Raw genomic sequence first — 17,830 nt, 5'->3', positions numbered from 1 at the left:
GAAGATATTTCCAGGAAGAAAAATCAGGGCTTTGTTTTATAAAAGGGGATGGCATCTGAGCTGGGCCTTAAAAGCTCCTTGGCAATTGTATAAAGAGACAACCAGATTTGATATTCCACATGCTTTGTAGAATGGTTAACTCAATTGATTAAATCATAGTGTTGAAGAAGTGCAGGTTACTCATTCAGACGTGAGAGATCAAGTGTTTGGAGGGTGAAACTACTAAAGTCTGGATTATGAAGAATATTCCATGTCTAGGACTGGCTGAGATATTCAAGTGGGGGTGGGGTGGGGTGGAGGTTAGAGAAGGGAAGAGTTTTCATCTTTACATGGATGCCAAAATTATACTTTGAGGGCATAGCTTTACCACTGTTGCTACCCAAGAAACCTTAGTACCTTTAGGACTTCAGAGAGGTAAATTTTTAGATCTTGGGAAGATCTGTTTTTGCTGAAAATATTTCCGTCTTATAGAATTTCAGTTAACATTGTAGCTACATTTAATTTTTAATCCTTTTTGCACTTTGCTTTTTTTTTTTGACATTATTTTATGTTTTATATTGTCTTTCATGTGAAAATTTTATATTAAAATGTATAAAATGCTATTTATTTAAAATAGGCAAAAATTATTTTTGAGGTTGTATTTCTGTTGAGCTTTCATGATTTCTAACCATACAGCATCAAGGGATGAATGCTGTCATTTTAGAAGATAAGATTTTTGTGATGGAGCGTAGCCAGGAGTCATTGTGCTGTGTGGCTTCTCAAAGATAATCTAGTCTGTTCTTTTCCTTTCCCATCTGGGCCCAGCTCATTGTTTAAATGTGCTAGTAGATTGACACAATAGGTTGTCCCTCTAACTGCATGTCATACCTTGGATAACGTTCATCTTTCATTCATTTTATTTTTCCGTATGTGTATTGTATTAGACTGATCTCTCTTGTGTGTGGTTACAGGTCTCGTTTAAGAGGCTCAGCAGTATTCTGGGGTTTGATATGATCATCTTTGTGACTGCAAATCATGAAATCTTCCATAGAGTCCTTATTTCAGGTGACCTTAAAGGGCAATGGAGAGATCCTGGGTGTTCATAAGTAAACAAAGCTTGCTGCTACATGTCATCAACAGTAAACATTGAATATTATTCACCAGATCCTCAATGCTAAAAGTCTTTGACCCAGTCACATATCAAAAGCCAGCAATTTTACATAGATGGAGATTGTATTTGAATGCATTTTTATCTATAGACTATTAAAAGACTGAGAGGAAGGCCTCCAATATATCAGACAGCATAAACCCACATGATGAAGAAGCAAGGTAGGAATGTGATGAGTAGTTAGAGGTAGTCCCCACTTTCTTGAGGACACAGTTCAGTTTGTTTAACTCTAAGCATTTTTTAAGAGTCTTCTAGGTTCATAATATCATGTTGAATACTAAGATACACTGACAGACATGAAAAAAATCTTGCCTTCAAGGAGCATTCTATTATTAAATTCTTTAAAGCAACCTGGCACTTTGCTATTCATTTGCTATGAGTAATGATAGTTTTTTTCAGTCCCTTAGAGAGGGAGCCAGGATGAGGAATTTTTGGCTTTTGTATCTATCAATTCATAGAAAAGATAGAGAGTTCATGGAGATACAAGATTGACCATTTCCTGTCGGTCATAGGTTGGTAACCATAGTAAATTGTCTTGCCTGACTACTGCATACTTCAAATGGTAAGTCTGGGGATCACTCTTTTAAAATTTTCTCTTAAATCTACAGTCAGAATTAGTATTCCCAGTTATGACTCCTCAGCTAGTGTCCCAGTCCCTATTAGAGAAAGGGAGTAGGGAATAACTTTTTTATTACTTGCATTTTGTTTGCCTTTGTTTGTTCCTTTTTTTCTCTGCCTTAAGCTATAGCAGATTGAAAGTTTTATCATTTTTAAAAAGAAAGAAAAGTGACTTTTGACCATACTGCCAAAAATGTGTGGACAAGTGACACTTTTGTGTGTGAGTGCATATGTGTATATATGAAATATAGTTCTTTAAAGTATTAGACAAATTTGGGGTCCTAAATTCATCTCTTATATTAATGAAGCAATTTGAGATGAAGTTGGCTAAGTAACCTACTCAGGATCATACTGCAAATCTGTAGTTAAAAGATTGCAACTAAGAGTTTCTGACTGGCAATCCTGAAACTGTAATACTTTCTCTATAAATTAATATACTGTATTTTCTTTATGTGTCCTGGTTAAATTACACTCAAATTTCTATGGAGGATATTTACATACATAATATATAAGGAAATATATATACATAGCTCTATGGAATTAACACTCAGTGGCAGAAAAATGTTTAGCTTTTCAAGTAGATGAAAATAGTTTATTGGAAAAAAAAAAAAGCCAGTTAGTGTGAAAAGACTTTCCAATAAACTTTATTAGTTTTATAAATGAAGATTCTGATCCATTAAGTTACAGCTTGTCAAGTGTTAACAATGAATCATTTAAGTTCTATAAACATCTACCTTTTTTTTTTCTTTTTCTTATTATTTTTTTTATTATTATAATAACTTTTTATTGACAGAACCCATGCCAGGATAATTTTTTACAACATTATCCCTTGCACTCAACTTCTGTTCCGATTTTTCCCCTCTCTCCCTCTACCCCCTCCCCTAGATGGCAAGCAGTTCTATATATGTTGAATATGTTGCAGTATATCCTAGATACAATATATGTGTGCAGAACCAAACAATTCTCTCGTTGCACAGAGAGAATTGGATTCAGAAGGTAAAAATAACCTGGGAAGAAAAACAAAAATGCAAACATTTACATTCATTTCCCAGTGTTCTTTCTTTGGGTGTAACTGCTTCTGTCCATCATTGATCAGTTGTAACTGAATTAGGTCTCTTTGTCAAAGAAATCCACTTCCATCAGAATACATCTTTATACAGTATTGTTATTGAAGTATATAATGATCTTCTGGTTCTACTCATTTCACTCAGCATCAGTTCATGTAAGTCTCTCCAATCCTCTCTATATTCATCCTGCTGGTCATTTCTTACAGAACAATAATATTCCATAACATTCATATACCAAAATTTACCCAACCATTCTCCAATTGATGGGCATCCATTCATTTTCCAGTTTCTAGCCACTATAAACAGGGCTGCCACAAACATTTTGGCACATACTGGTCCCTTTCCCTTCTTTAGTATCTCCTTGGGGTATAAGCCCAGTAGTAGTAGCTGGGTCAAAGGGTATGCACAGTTTGATAACTTTTGGGGCATAATTCCAGATTGCTCTCCAGAATGGTTGGATTCGTTCACAGCTCCACCAACAGTGTATCATATCAGTGTCCCAGTTTTCCCGCATCCCCTCCAACATTCGTCGTTATTTTTTCCTGTCATCTTAGCCAATCTGATAGGTGTGTAGTGGTATCTCAGAGTTGTCTTAATTTGCATTTCTCTGATTAATAATGATTTGGAACACTCTTTCATATGAGTGGTAATAGTTTCAATTTCATCATCTGAAAATTGTTCATATCCTTTGACCATTTATCAATTGGAGAATGGCTTGGTTTCTTATAAATTAGAGTCAGTTCTCTATAAGTTTTGGAAATGAGGCCTTTATCAGAACCTTTAACTGTGAACATGTTTTCCCAGTTTATTGCTTCCCTTCCAATCTTGTTTGCATTAGTTTTGTTTATACAAAAGTTTTTTAATTTGATGAAATCAAAATTTTCTATTTTGTGATCAATAATGGTCTCTAGTTCATCTTTGGTCACAAATTTCTTCCTCCTCCACAGGTCTGAGAGATAAACTATCCTATGTTCCTCTACTTTATTTATAATGTCGTTCTTATAAACATCTACCTTAAGCTTTTTTTTTTTTAAGGCATTTATTGGAAATATGCTTACATTGTGATCTAAGAACAGAATGTAGATTACATGTGTGTATGTGTAATTTTATTTGTGTATATCCATTAAGTGGTAAGCTCCTTAAGGACAGACTTTTCTTTGAGAAGGAGAGAGGGTAATTTGAGTGCCTATGGGAGGCATTTAACATATTTACTGGCTATATAGCCAATTAGATATCATAGAAGTTTTAGGGGGTGATATTCTATCCTTTTTCTTTTTTAAGACTTGTGCTTGTATATGTACAGCATTGTTTTTGTGAGCAAGATGTGACATCAAATGATAAATGATGGTAATCGAATGTATCTAGAAAATTTATTTATTTAAAAGAAAATTGATGTTAAAATTTTCCAAAGAGCCATGTTATATAGTGTGTGAGAGAGGTGTATTTGTCTATACTTTACTTATATTTGTTTTTGTGTTCATAGACTGTGCAGTATAGTCTCAGATTATTTTGAGGTTAAATGTCATCATTGTTGCCCTTTAGACTATCATTTCATGGTGTTCTTTCTACCATTTTCTGACTCCTTTTTTGACATATGATTCTTAAAATCAAATGTATAAGAGAAGAGAGACAGATCCAGGGGTGCATCACTAACAGCAGCTTTGCCACATTTTAGGCAGCAATGATGTGAAAAGGAGGTATTTTACTGAATTGAGAAGTTTGGTACTATACTTTTCCCTGTACTGCTGCAGCTATACATATTTACACTATATTCTCAGTAAAACTGTGTAACTTGTTGATAGACCACTTAGATACTTATTAAACAGCTGAGAGGCTAATCAGTTTTTCCACTTATACCTTAACATCCTTCAAATGTTGGTTCTTTCTTTCATAACCTCAGTATTTTACATTGTAGGAAAAAGAGTGTTTCAATAAGTAGAGTTACCCTCGTTATTTTCAGAGCACATTTGGGATTATTTTATATCAAAGCTCTAGTATAATGAAATAATGGAAATATAATTATGTAGGTTTCTGATGGTTATCATGTGGTGGAGAGCCAAGTGATTACAATGTGTGTTATTTTATAAGAAAGTCCTGATTTAGTAATTTTTTTTAATCTTTTAAATTCAGTAACATAATTTGTGTTGAGGATCTTTTTCTGAGTTAACTAAAAGTTGTAAGTGAATTGGATGAAACTGAGATTATACACTTTTATATCTGTTGATTTTGGTGTCTCTGAAAGAAGGGGGGTGGGAATGAAGGGGAAATAGCATTTATGGAGCACCTTGATAAGTGCAGGGTGCTTGCTATGCTATGCTTTTTACTTATATCTCTCCTTTGATCATTTGAAAGATATGATATTGTCCTGCTCACAGAGGTTGTACTACCCCACATCCATCAGTAAAATTGCTTGTCCTGTAGTAGAGATAGAAAGATGAATTTGTGTTTTTCTATTCCCATTGTTTTGTCTAGTTCTTTTTGTGACCAAGAGCATATGTTACTACATCGCCTAGAGGTCTTGGAAAATAACAGAATTAACTAGCCCACTTGAGTTAAGGTTATGATCTTAGCTTCATCAGCACATTACCAATTAAACTTTAACCACTGTTACTGTATTTAATGATTGCTCTTGGGATGATACCAATGGTTTTATTTCAGAAAGGGGAAAATACAAGTAAGAAACCTCAAGAGGACATTAAAATAACATTTTAACTTGAAAAACTTTATTAATATTTTGTAAATTATTGCTAAATCTCTTCAAACAAATAAGGTAGAAAACAAAAGAAATTTCATTTTATATATATATAATTTTTTTTTTTTGAAACAGAGAAATTTATCTGGGATATTATATGTTCTCTGTATTGTGACTCATGGGATTATACTAACCTTATGCTATGCCCATATTAGAAAATATTAATTCTTTTTGATTCTCAGATTTCATAGTTTGCATATTTTCCCTATCTGAATAAGGCAGAAAACACTATAGCTGAAGTTTGGAATTTAAAATATATGTTATGCAAATCATATTATATAGAATAGTACATTCAATAGAAAAAGCCCCTCATCTTTGCAAAGGGAATATTTTGAAAGGCTCTTCTAGTAGTTATTAATTAACACATGAAAAAGTTGGTGTTTTTTAGAGACCCAAACTTACTTGCTGCGAAGATGAAATCTGATTTATGTTAATTTGAGAATTCTATGAGGTTGTTTATAACTTTCATGTGTTCATTATTTCCTTAATCAGGTAGACTTAAAAAAAAAAAAATCTCTTTTTCTGTGATGAACAATAGACTAACACAAGAAGTAGTTTGTTTGGAACTTCTGCCTTTTTTTTGGCTTTCTCTTCACCCTTCTAATCCCAGACTCTGTTCATTTACATGCTAATTTATATCAAACTACACATTTTCTTTGTCAATTTGCCCTTCAATTAATTTTTTTTTCTTTTAGTTATATTAATCTGTCCCTTACCCACTGCTTTTTCATTTTTTTTCCCTTGTTCTTATTAATTTAAAATTTTTATCTCCTGGATTATACTTTAATGAGAAAGGGGACACTCTGACATCCCTATATATTTCAACAAAATTTTAATTGGAATAACTGTATCAATGAATTACTCTGGCTAAATAAGAATTGCTGAGCAAACCCTTTATTTGCACACTTACTGAAAATGTTGGCGCAGCTAGATGCTGCAGTGGATAGAACACCAGCTCTGGAGTCAAGAGGACCTGAGTTCAAATGTGACCTCAGACATTTAAGATTTATTGGCTTTGTGACTCTGGGCAAGTAACTTAATTCCAGTTGCCTACTTTTCTCTCCCCCCCAGTTCCTCTCCCCCTTCCCCCTCCCTCCCAAAAAAAAATTCTTCTCCACAAGTTCTGGTGCAATAGGTCTCTCAGAATGATAGTTAAATAAACAATAAACAATTCAAATATTCTCAAGTAAAAGCAATCCAAGAGACAAAAGTAGTTCAAAGTCCTAAGAATAGATAAAAGCAAACAGTAAAGATGTAAGAGCAAGTGACCTGGAAGTTCTTTGCAATTGTACATGCTCCTTGATCAAGTTCTAAAACTATTTTTATGTCTTTCATGCTCAAAGGGCCCATAGCTGAAGACCAAGTCAATCTACCTGTAGTCAAAGTTAAATCAAACTATTGTAGATTGGCTTTGTTACTGGCTTCCAAGTGTTATTTGGTGGTATAGAAATGTGGGGGTTATCCCAGTCTTCCCCTCCCCAATAGTACCACCAACATCCTAGTCCACAGCAGGTTTGTTCCCTCTGTGTTTTTCTTGTTATCAAAGATCCTACTCCTGTCTTTTGTAGGTTTCATTTTTAAAGAAAGAATTTCTAATGTTTGACTGTCCCTTGACAGCACACACGGGTCAAGAAAAATTCCAAGTTGGGATTCCAGACTCCCTGACATCCTTTTCTTGGACCAGTATTTTCTTCACTTATTAGCACCACATTTTTTAGGAAGGATGTTAACAAATTGAAATGTATTCAGAAGAGGAAAACCAAGATGGTTAGAAGATTGGGGATCAAGCCACACTAGGATAGGATCAATTGGGAATACATGTGAAAACAGCCTAGAAAAGAGTAGATTTGAGGTAGGAATATTTGATAGCAGATCTACAGGGCTAACAAATACAAAAGAGAATAGATTTCATCTGCTTGGCCTCAGAGAGCAAAACTAGGAGAAAAGAATAAATAGATGATGTAAAAGCAGTTTGGGACTTAGTTTGATTTAAGAGGAGAAAATGGACCCTTTTTTAAACCCATTTAGAGATATGCTGAAGTTGAATGGGTAGTTGGATAGTCACTTCCTTGTACCTGGAGGATTGTCCACATATGTTATCAAATTAGGTAGTCTTTAATTTCCTTCTGGTTCTCAGGATTTAATTTGGAAGATGCTTATGTAATTAAAATTCTAATAACTTAATTTTGATCATTTGCCTTTTTTTCTTTAAAGCTGATTTTTAGTTAAACAAGGTATTAGTTTTTAATAAACCAATATTATTATCTGATCTTTAGTACTCTTCTTACCTCCATGACCTTCTGAAATGACTAAACTTTTTATTTATTTTTTTTGGTTAATATTAATTGAAATAGCAGTTTGACATTGCTAGATCTATGTGAGTCTTGGGTGCCTATTTGCACACAGTATGGTTGAAGAATCTCTTCTTCCTTGTCATTCTTTGCCTGCTTTACCTTTTGAGACTAAGTAGAAGACAGTTTTAAAAGGACTAGATTGTTCTGATGATGGTATATGACTGTAAGTGATGAACTACTCTAGTCTTTGAAGAATTAAAATTGAGGATTACTCAGTATATGGGAGCAGGTGGAGGTTCATTACAAATGAGGAATTGTTCAGGAAAAAAGCAATGTTAAGTATGTAATCAGAAAAATATTTGATCAGAAAAAAGACAGACTGTTCATATGGCCAAAGTGATGGATAATTGATGGACAGTCTGTGTGATAACACTGATTTCCAAAAAAAGTCAAGAGGACACGAGGAAGGCCTTCAGGTCACCCCTCCATTGTTAATGGGTAGAGACTGTAGACAAGAGTCACGGGTTCTGATAGATTGGGGGAGGGAGTTCTCATATCAGTGAAATCTCGGCTCTATTAGAATGTTTATAGATTGCTTCCATTAATAGCATCGTGTTGTGCCCCTGTCATGACTTGCTACTGAATATCTAAGTTGAGGGGAAAAGTTGTCGTTATAAATTCTTAATCTTTTTTAGGTTGTCTAATCTAGATAGAAGATAGAAGACTCTACTTTATTAGATTTCATTTATGGCTACTATATAAAATAAAATGCTTAAAAAGAGAATTTCATCTTTAAGGGCCACATGATTGGTAAATTTACTATAGTTAGTCAAAATGAGTCCTCCATTTTAGCCTATGAGTATTTTCCATCATTTGTCAGTATAGTCAAAAGCTTCAGAAAAATTTTGATCAGGTCAATTGCATTTCAGTTTTCTCCCTAAAATCTAAGCTTTGTTCATCTAGAGAATCTGCTGTTTCATGAAGAGAAAAACCTCTCTAGGGGAACTCTGTGTAGGAGGTGATATGTACCAGACAGGTCTAACCGCCACTACTACCTTGAACACAACCTCCCCTTGGACTTGAATGGATGATAGCCCAGAACTACAGCTGCTGAAGGATTTCAGAAAGAAAATTCTTACCACCAAAGTCTTTGGCACCATCAAGTGGTTCAGCATTACAAAGGGATATACTTTTAGCATTGAAATAATGTTACAGAAGATGCACTACCATCTGCTTTTCCATTGCACCCTAAGGAGTCCATGGCATCTCTGTCTTATAACTGAAATCTCTTTTTATGCATTTGCTCCTTGACAGCAAAGATTCTCTTGTTTCTGTTATATCCTCAGTGCTTATTATATTGAGCTGTACATAGTAAGCAATTAATGCTTTTTCACTTGATTCATTCATTGAATTTCCAAAGCAATTGAGTTTCATACTATAACTAAACATTGTGATCATTCTTAAGGATTTCCCTTCCAATTTTATAGTTTTATCTTTTGTTAAAAATATATTAGCTACTTGTCTTTCTACTTCTATGGTAGAGATACTCTATTTTTTTTTTTTCCCTAAACACACAGCATGATAATATACCTTTTTCACTGGCCATTTCTATACTCTGAGTTTGTTCATACTAATTATGTAGGTTACTGCTTGTTATAAGTCTGCCTTATTAAAAAAAAAAAAAACTTCAAGTTTCTTGATAAAACTTGACTGGGAAAAGGTGCCCATTTATTATTCTTAAGTCTTTGTAGAGTCCAACTACAGTAAGTTCCTTATTTATTGTGTAAGGAGGGGGGAATCTTAAGAGTAGAACTTGGGGGAAAGGAGAGAAATGTTTCAAAAGATATTTTTTTTTCCCTGATAAAAACCTGTTTGTTTTAATCTGTGGTTTTTTAAAAAAATTATTACTATTAATACACTTCAGAAAAGATCGAAGTGTCCTTTCACTTGCAAAATGTAGGATTTGTAAGATTTGTGATGTGAGTCTGTGCCAAGTCTAATTTGACTCAAAAGCAATTATGTTATTAAGCATTGCACATTGCCCCGGTACCCATTGTGGAGATCATCCTTTAAATTCTATTGATAATTAATTACTTTATCATTCTACTGGGGACCTCTAATATGTCACTTTATTAAGCCGTAAAATCCAAGAATAAAGTATCTCTACCACCAAAACTAACTAGATAGAGAAAAATGAAACTCCAGAGTGTCACATGCATTAAAAAATGGAAGTAAATGCTGAAGTTTCAATAAATACCACCATTTAGTCTCTTTATTTTAGGTGCTATTTCATCATTACTTAGAAATATTTTTACTTCCTTTAATTTCTTACATAATATATCAAAGGCATCCATCCCAACTCTGCATTATGTTTGCATTTACTTCTTCCTATTTCTTTGAAAACTATATAGTTGGAGGTGAACACCAAGACAAGAATAGAGAAGTTGTAGGGGTAGAATGTGAAGTTGTTCTTGATTTGGCATTAGAAGTGAATGCTGAAGAGTATGTCAATTTTTTTTTTTTTTTTTTTTTTTTTTGATAGATAGAGGAGGGAGGGAAGGAAGTGAGGAAGGAGGGGAGACAGAGAGAGAGAAGAAGAAGAGAGAATGTATTCTAAAAAATCAGTTAGGCCTTGCCCTAGAGGCAGAAGTAGTGATATCTTTTCTGCCTTTTAAAAACTCCTTCCTCACTGAAGTGTCTGATACTTCGTTGCTGCCTTTTTAGTCTTTTAATATAAACTACAAAGTGTTTAGAGAATGTGCTTTCTTTATGAAAGAGGGAAATCTCTTTAAAATTTTTTTTAAATTATCAGCCTTTATTTTTCATAACCATCCCCCAATCAAAAAACAAAAAAAACCCAAAAAAACCCTTGTAACAAATATGTACAGTGAAGTAAAACAAATTCTTATATTGACCACATCCAGAAATGTGTTTTTCTTGTCTCATTCAGGATCTAGAGTTTATCACTTCTTTGTTAGGAGGTTGGGAATATTCTTTATCTTGGACCTTATCCGGTTTCTAACCAACTATTGGTTATTGCATTGATCAGAATTCTTAAGTTTTTCACATTTATTTATCTTTCAAAATGTTGTTGTTGTAAACTTAAAAACAAGCAAAAGGAGGGGACAGAGTTTAAACTTAAAAGATTGAATCTTGAACAGAATTTCAATCACTGTTGTGCCCACATCATGAAGATGTTATTTAGAAAAACAGGATGAAGAGGGCAAGCTTCTTAGTGTCCTTCAAATCATTTCTTATAGGCAGTTCCTTAGTCCACTTATGTGTAATACAGACTCTGCAGAAAATAATAAGGCTTAGAATGCTGAGGTTTTGGAAGTAGTCACAGTTGGTTTGTTTCATTTTTTCTCCTTGTGGGTAGTTGTTCTGATATATTAAGGCTATTCTCCATGGCAGGAATGTCTTTATTTCACATGTAAATCCAATGTAGTGTAGTGGAAAATACTCTGAGCTGGGAATCCTGAAGCCTATGTCTGAGTCTGACTGCCATGAAGCCAGTTTGACCTTGAGCCAGGCTACTGCCCCTCTCTCTTAGTCTCAGTTTCCATATCTGTAAAATGAGAGGGCTGAATTAGAAGATCTCTCCAAGGTCTTGTCCTGCTCTAGTCACCTGGCTCTCATTGTAGTCACTTGGCTCTTGTGAATCAAACCACTATATGGAAATTAGACATTTTTTTTTAATAATTTGAGGGCGGAAATGAGGCTTTGTTCATTCTCTCAGTGTTAGCAACTTAAATTTGCATGGATTGGTATTTATTTTCAAGTTTCCATTTTTAGCCAGGTTTAACTATATAAGTAGTTAACCTTGGAATGTTTTCTAATGAATTTACTGGAATACAAAACACAAGCATTCCCACTAAAATCTCTGAAGTCCCCCTCTTAGCAATAATGTTGCTGAGAATTATGCTGTTGGAATATGTTTTATACTTAAATATATGTTCATGTAGAATGTCTCCATACATAAAATTTCAGTTAATTCCAACAAAAGGTAAACTCAATTTACCTTAACTATTAATGCCCAAATTAAAATCATCTCCTTAGAGAATATTCTGTACACACACACACACACACACACACACACACATCTACCAAGTAACAACTTCTGGGTTAGTAAAACATATACACTAGCTCTGACAGGGTATATTCCCTGGAACCTTTTGAAGCCCCAGGATGAAGAATTTAGTTATTTCTAAGAAGAATCTGACCTTTTCCTCCTGGTCACTTAGTAGTAGCAGTTCCCTTTCTCTTTCCCACTTGAAAGTTGGTTTCTTTGTTGCCCTCACCACCATCCACTTGTGCAGAAAAAAATCTAGTTGTATTAAGGTGTTCCTTCCTAGACAAACACCTTGAAGGTTTAAAGAGAAAATATATTTTTTTAAAAATAGGGATAGGGATGGAGAGTAGTATACCTTTGATTTGGCTGCTAATTCCCACCACTAGTGCAGGTTTTATGGCAGCTAATGGCCCTGGAATCAGGAAGACCTGAGTTGCAACACTGATAGCTATGAGACACAGGGAATGTCACTTCACCTGTTTGCCTTGGTTTCCTCAACCTTAAAATAAGGAGTATAATAGTACCCAGGATTGTTATTAGGACGAAATGAGATAGTATGTATAAAAAGCACTTAGCACAGTGCCTGACACATAGAAGGAACCACAGAAATGCTTAGTCCCTTCCTCCTCTAGAGAGTTGCCTAAAATACTGAGGTTAAGTGATTTGTTCAGAATCAATAAGGGATAGTACATGAAGGTCTCAACTGATGTGATCTCTTTTTGGAGGGAGTGGGGAGGAGGAGAGGAATCTTCTCAATCTACTGGGTCCTAATCAATTACCCCAATTGCCTTCCTAAAGATAGTTCCCAGCCAGTTCTCAGAAATACTCATCCTATATTGAGTCATAAGATGAACTTTTTAGAAATAAAAATTTATTAAACATTGTTCTTTTTCTAGAGACACTTGAAATATTTGCATTTTTATAGTAGTACTAAAGCTATTATCAATTTTTTTTCTTTTTTTTTTTTTCCTGAGACAATTGGGGTTAAGTGACTTGCCCAGGATCACACAGCCAGGAAGTATTAAGTGTCTAAGGACAGATTTGAACTCAGGTCTTCCTGATTTTGGGCCTGGTGCTCTATCCACTGAGCCACCTAGCTGCCCCTTTCTTCATTCTTGTAATTGTAGTTAAAGAAACTATATCATTAAAATATTTTTTAAAACATTCTTTGATTAGATTATATTTTGTGGGGTGATTTACTCTGTTGTCATTCTCTCTCTCCCTCCCCTTCTATTTCCTGTACCCTTCTTTTGCTTCTTTTCTCCTTCTTCCTTTCCTTTTTCTCCTCCCACTCTTTCTTCTGCTTTCCCTTCTCTTTCTCTGCTCTTCAGATTTCTTCTTCTCTTCTCCCCTTTCTTCTACTTCTTCTCCTAATAATTTATTCTAAAATTAAAAAAGGAACTTAAACTCTCCATTGAATAGAAAAATAGTGGTATTAAATACATAGTAACTATATACCCTTTTCACCTTTCTAATTTCAGAGTTCTTCAGTGTCCCCATCTGCCAGTTTCAGAACTGCAGAGAAGCACAGAAACTCAACAGACTATTCATCAGACAGCAAAAAACAGAAAACTGAAGAAAAGGAAATAACAACTCGTTATGTAAGCTCATAGTATCATAGTTGATGCTAGTCTTATTTTTCAGTGCTATATAATAATAGCCACTTTTCCTTTAGCCATTTCTGCCTAAAACTAGGATTTAGGGAACAATAAGACTTTTTTTCAAAAAATGAACTGCTAAGTACTTGCTATAGTTTTTAGTACCATATCTAAATTCCTACTTTTTTGAAGTGGCAAGTGATTTTTTGTTTTTTTTTTTGTTTCTTTTGTTTATTGGGTATTTGGGTTTTGTTTTGTTATTGCTGCTACCGATTTGGGTAAACAGTGTAAGTCTTTTTAGATGATCTAAATAAGCCAGGTTTTCTTTTTTTCCATACTAGAAATATTAGCAATTTATGAGTTTTTGTGCCCAGCTACAAATGGCAAGGGAAGCTAACAGTATTGCAGTAAGTGATGGCTATAGGTAGCCAGGCTGGATTTTAGATATTCAGTAAAATGTAAATGAGGCTATCTTTGAGAATAATTCAGATTTTCCAAGAACTATTCAATGCCTCAGTAAGCTTTACCTCACCTCTGTGGGGTATAGTGCTTGGAAGGGGTTTTATTTAGCTTAACTGTCTAAAAATATATTTCTCTTCTGAAAACAACAACAACAACAAATCTTCCCATTGTCAATGCAGGACAGTGATGGTGAGAAGAGTGATGACAACTTGGTGGTTGATGTTTCCAATGAGGTATGTGTACTTTTCTGATGGCAAGAATTCTTGTTTTCTGTTGTATGCCAGATGTTCTCATGAAATAATGGGACAAGCTGGGACCCAATTGTTTTTACCTTCGGGCCCTTTTTAACATAATTCTTACCTTTCAGGGGGCTGTGTGGAAGCTCCCTTAAACAATGTAGATCACAACCCCTTCCTGCCTCGGGAGATAGCGGAATGACTGAGCCTGTCCCTCCCAGCCCCCAAGTCATCACCTGATAACTGGCCTCTTAGTGATGAGCTATTCCAGACTCAGCCAGGCAGGCTCTCTGTTGACAGATATAGCACTCTGTTGCCAGTACATTTTGAGAAGTTTCCAGCCTGGGAAGGACTTGTCAGAACTTGTACTGTAAAGCTACAGTGCCAAGAACCAAACACCAAGCTCACCTCCGGGCTGTGGTGTCAAAGAGTAGGACTTCAATAGAGGATTTATGGTTGTTACCTGTCAAGAGCACTTCAGCTTATTTTTTTCTCTTTGATGTGAATTGTCTTGAGTAAAACACGTAGCTTATGGTCGTCTTACAGAACTATTAATAGGATCATAGAATTTGGGTTGATTTTTGTTTTTAAAGAACTATCATAGTTTCCTTTTGGTGCAAGTCTAGAATCTTTTATTTGAGCATTTGAATGGACTGGGAATATTTTGTACATAACCTATTAAATTCTCTCAGATAAACACTTTTATCTCTTCCCTTCCTTCCCCCCCCCCCCATCTCCCTGGACTTGTAGTTTTGTGACTTCAGGTGCTGCATTAATGTCCATGTTGTTTATTTGTAGGATCCCTCTTCCCCTCGAGGGAGCCCAGCACATTCTCCAAGAGAGAATGGCCTGGACAAGACCCGTCTGCTCAAGAAAGATGCCCCAATTAGTCCAGCCTCTATTGCATCTTCCAGCAGTACTCCTTCCTCAAAATCCAAAGAACTTAGCCTTGTAAGCAGCACGTTTTTGTTAAACTATCTTTTTCTAGGATGACTTATTTCAAGATGGTTGGGTTCATTCTTCCTTACCCTTTTCCCCAGCATGGTATTCAGGAAAGGAGTATGGCCTGCTGCCTACTGAAAACTCCTTTTGTTCCCATCCAATAGATGGTTGATAAGACTAAGACCAGGGTCTTTTTGGAAGGGGGAGGATTTTTTCACCTGCAGATAAGGTATATATTTCTGTCATGTATCTTTTTTGCAAGGATAGGAATAGAGAAATGGGGAAATGGAGAGAAATGTGCTGTTCTGAAGATGAATAAGTATACCCTGGTGTTCCAGAGAGATTTTTGTGCTTGTGGTTTATGGTAAATTCACTTTTCAGCTTGGATGTGATTTTGTTGCTAGCTTTGTTTGAATTACAAAGCCATATTCAACTGCAATAATTTTCACTTCCTATCTAAAAAGTAATGTCACTTAAAAGAGTCTACTTTGACTCCTACTACAAATCACAATGCAAAAAAAGCTGCTAGAAGTCAGAATCATTCCCCTTTTTGCCTTCTCTTTCTTTGTGGTTTCAGCTAATAACATATACCATGACCAATTAAAAGTCTCTAGAACTTACCCTTGAAGAAAATTTAAGATACATTTTCTTATAAGATAACTCTTAAGAGAGAAATGAAAGTCCCTGTATTTGTGTACAAATTGGAGAATATATCTGGTACTGGAGTATCAGGAGTTTCCTCCTCCCTTCCCCCCCTTTAATCCATCATTGCTCTGCCCTTGTGTTGTAACCCTGTTTTAATGGAAGCTCCTCGGGACTGAATCTTTATGACTATATAGCCTTGGTCCCTTTCTAATGAAATCTGCTAACCAGGAAGCCTATTATGACTTGGGTATATCCACCGGGAGCCAGGCTTAAACCACTTACTCTTTAAACATAAGCCACCAGCAAGGAGCCAGTCACAGTCAGGTAGCAATGATTTTTGAGTCACAGTCAGCCACTACCCGATTCAGACGTGTGCCTAGATAGGAATGATTCTGTCCTGCTGCTAATTCTAGCCTTTCAGTCATCCCCTTCCATCCTTTCCTACATGCTGATTCCTTTGCCTTGAGAGACTTTTTTTTAAATGAGCAAGGCATGTTTTTTTTTTTTTAATCCAATATAATTTTGATTGTTCTATACTATGTTCATTAATACAGTAATTCTAAATCTTCATAGGTAGTTTTAGAAGGATTTTAAATGCCTTTGATTTTTGTCTCTGCTAGAATGAAAAATCTACTACTCCTGTTTCAAAATCCAACACTCCTACACCACGAACTGATGCTCCGACCCCAGGCAGTAATTCCACTCCAGGATTAAGGCCTGTGCCTGGAAAACCACCAGGTGTTGACCCATTAGGTTTGTACACAAAATCAAGAAAAAACTTTGAATTACCTAGTGTCTACTTTCTGAATATATTTGTCTTTTGTCTTGCAACTTTCTTCTTAAGAGTATTGATGAAGTTGTAGGTGATATTTTGCTAGACAGAAGCGATTGTTATTAAACAATTTGAATGGAACTTATTGAAGCATTGAGTGCCTTTTCAAAGCATTAAAACAAATTAGTTTCTAGCATGGATATTGTTTTTTTTTTTTTTTAATAGCCTTTTATTTACAGGATTTATACATGGGTAACTTTACAGCATTAACAATTGCCAAACTTCTTGTTCCAATTTTTCACCTCTTACCTCCCCCCACCCCCTCCCCTAGATGGCAGGATGACCAGTAGATGTTAAATATATTAAAATATAACTTAGATACACAATAAGTATACATGACCAAAACATTATTTTGCTGTACAAAAAGAATCAGACTCTGAATTATTGTACAATTAGCTTGTGAAGGAAATCAAAATGCATGTGTGCATAAATATAGGGATTAGAATTTAATGTAATGGTTTTAGTCATCTCCCAGAGTTCTTTTTCTGGGCATAGCTAGTTCAGTTCATTACTGCTCCATTAGAAATGATTTGGTTGATCTCGTTGCTGAGGATGGCCTGATCCATCAGAACTGGTCATCATCTAGTATTTTGTTGAAGTATATAATGATCTCCTGGTCCTGCTCATTTCACTCAGCATCAGTTCGTGTAAGTCTCTCAGGCCTTTCTGAAATCATCCTGTTGGTCATTTCTTACAGAACAGTAATATTCCATAATTTTCATATACCACAATTTATTCAGCCATTCTCCAACTGATGGACATCCATTCAGTTTCAGTTTCTAGCCACTACAAAAGGGCTGCCACAAACATTCGTGCACATACAGGTCCCTTTCCCTTCTTTATAATCTCTTTGGGATATAATCCCAGTAGTAACACTGCTGGATCAAAGGGTATGCACAGTTTGATAACTTTTTGAGCATAGTTCAAACTACTCTCCAAAATGGTTGGATTAGTTCACAACTCCACCAACAATGCATCAATGTCCCAGTTTTCCGCATCCCCTCAACAATCATCATTATTTTTCCTGTCATCTTAGCCAATCTGACAGGTGTGTAGTAGTATCTTAGAGTTGTCTTAATTTGCATTTCTCTGATTAATAATGACTTGGAGCATCTTTTCATATGACTAGAAATAGTTTCAATTTCTTCATCTGAGAATTGTCTGT

The 17,830-nt window shown here is 35.2% G+C and overlaps 1 protein-coding gene across 5 annotated transcripts in view; it reads left to right on the top strand.

Moving 5' to 3' along the window:
- The window catches only part of TLE4 (TLE family member 4, transcriptional corepressor), a 159,394-nt gene that overhangs the window by 124,048 nt on the left and 17,516 nt on the right, over positions 1 to 17,830 (top strand). For 4 of the 5 annotated variants that reach the window (XR_004230794.1, XM_031945496.1, XM_031945494.1 and 1 more), the window contains exons 9-12: positions 13,432 to 13,551; positions 14,190 to 14,243; positions 15,045 to 15,197; positions 16,454 to 16,586. Coding sequence is in view for 4 of the 5 variants with exons in the window: in XM_031945496.1 (XP_031801356.1) it covers positions 13,432 to 13,551; positions 14,190 to 14,243; positions 15,045 to 15,197; positions 16,454 to 16,586 (460 nt within the window). In the remaining variant the exon portion in view is untranslated. The remainder of the gene's footprint in view (positions 1 to 13,431; positions 13,552 to 14,189; positions 14,244 to 15,044; positions 15,198 to 16,453; positions 16,587 to 17,830) is intronic. The other variant, XM_031945498.1, reaches the window with a different exon arrangement.

The sequence above is a fragment of the Sarcophilus harrisii genome, chromosome 1 (genome assembly GCF_902635505.1).
Source record: "Sarcophilus harrisii chromosome 1, mSarHar1.11, whole genome shotgun sequence".
Lineage (NCBI taxonomy): Eukaryota > Metazoa > Chordata > Mammalia > Dasyuromorphia > Dasyuridae > Sarcophilus > Sarcophilus harrisii.
Note: the sequence above shows the minus strand (reverse complement) of the source record. Positions and strands in the feature narration are given on the sequence as shown.